Consider the following 1524-nt stretch of genomic DNA (forward strand, 5'->3'; position numbering starts at 1 on the left):
TCCGATCTGTGATGAGCTCTCCCCTGAGCTGTACACTGGGTACGTCACTTCTGCCTGGAGACTGGCTGTCTGATATTATGCCACATTTCGCCAGTGGGAGAACATAACCCTCAGTTCTCCGGGGCTCTTAGTCACGTATTTATGGACTTTTTAAGGGGCAATAGGGATTACTGCCAAGACCATTCCAACCTCTACGCAGACTAGTGAATTCTAGAAAGTTGTTACTACCTGAGAAGTTCCAGTAAAAACGAATAACCTGGCCAGTGAAGAGCTGAACCGAATGGCAGGGCATTTTATAAGAATTATGACCCGAATGGAGTAAAGCTGAGTGCACTGATTTTCTATTGACTCAGTATTACTGTACTGAAACATTGATACTTTTTGTTTGAAAGTTTATTTTATTCCCTATTACTCCTAATTTCATATTCAACTCGGCGAACATTTCAACTGGAGTATTTTGAAGTAGACTTCAGTTCCTTTATATCCTTTCTGTATTTTTTAAAATCTAATTACCTCAGCATCACTGGGATGAACCGCCCTGCTCCTGTAGAGATTGCATACAAGAATATGAGATTTCTTATTGCGCACAATCCAACCAATGCCTCCTTAAACAAATTCTTACAGGAACTTAAGAAGAACGGAGTTACTACCATAGTAAGAGTGTGTGAAGCAACTTACAACACTGCCATTTTGGAGAAAGAAGGCATCCAGGTTCTGGACTGGCCTTTTAATGATGGTGCACCACCACCCAGCCACATTGTTGATAAGTGGTTAAAACTTATAAGAAAGAAATTTCGTCAAGATCCTGGTTCTTGTATTGCCGTTCACTGTGTCGCAGGTCTTGCGAGAGCTCCAGTGCTGGTTGCCGTAGCATTAATTGAACATGGAATGAAATACGAAGACACGGTGCAATTCATAAGACAAAAGCGACGTGGAGCTTTTAACAGGAAGCAACTTTTGTATTTGGAGAAGTATCGTCCTACACTGCTCTTTCGCCTCAGAAACTCCAGATACAACTGTTTGATTCAGTAAAAGGGCACTCGGACGCTACGGACTTGGAAGTGAAACTTAAGACAGAATCTTACTTATTTTTTTATATTAGCCATTATGAAGGCTTGGGGAATACTAAGTCGAATGAAACTTCCATAGGAACATTGAAAAGCAGTTTTAGCAGACCAGAAGCTTGCCAGAATTAGAGCCCTCTCTCTGTTTGATGTTATTTTGACACTTAGTAAAAGATTCTACATCTTCAATATTTAAGATGTGTTTTCCATTTGAATCAATTGTATCTTATCGATATATAAGAAATTTAGAGTATTGTGGTGCCAAAATACCCAGCACAATAGTGGCACACTTTTAGTATCATACAGTCCTTAGGTGGTTTATTCCTTCAGTCATTTCAAACATTGAAAGTAGGGCCTAGATGATCACCTGCTCACCTTACATCTTCCACATTCAAACTGATATATAGTAGGGTTTGTACAATCATTGACGTTGCTGGATTTGTACAAAGTCTCAGGGGAT

At 39.9% G+C, this 1524-nt stretch overlaps 1 protein-coding gene across 3 annotated transcripts; it reads left to right on the forward strand.

The window, feature by feature from the left end:
* The first annotated feature begins 525 nt into the window (after positions 1 to 525).
* LOC101388597 (protein tyrosine phosphatase type IVA 1-like) lies at positions 526 to 1032 on the forward strand. 3 transcript variants are annotated; one of them, XM_087427533.1, is made up of 2 exons: positions 529 to 855; positions 928 to 1032. In XM_087427533.1, the coding sequence occupies exons 1-2, from the start codon at positions 529 to 531 to the stop codon at positions 1030 to 1032; spliced, it is 432 nt and encodes a 143-aa protein (XP_087283659.1). The 3 variants fall into 3 exon arrangements, with proteins under 3 accessions (XP_087283660.1, XP_087283659.1, XP_087283658.1); XM_087427532.1 differs by having other exon boundaries at positions 529 to 642; positions 712 to 1032; XM_087427534.1 differs by having other exon boundaries at positions 526 to 1032.
* Positions 1033 to 1524: the final 492 nt, after the last annotated feature.

Source organism: Ceratotherium simum, chromosome X (assembly GCF_057802395.1).
Source record: "Ceratotherium simum simum isolate JZ-2026a chromosome X, ASM5780239v1, whole genome shotgun sequence".
In the NCBI taxonomy this organism is placed as follows: Eukaryota; Metazoa; Chordata; class Mammalia; order Perissodactyla; family Rhinocerotidae; genus Ceratotherium; species Ceratotherium simum.

Excerpts from the sequence above, each read along its gene's own strand:
- LOC101388597 (XM_087427534.1), top strand. The coding sequence starts at position 529 with ATGAACCGCCCTGCTCCTGTAGAGATTGCATACAAGAATATGAGATTT.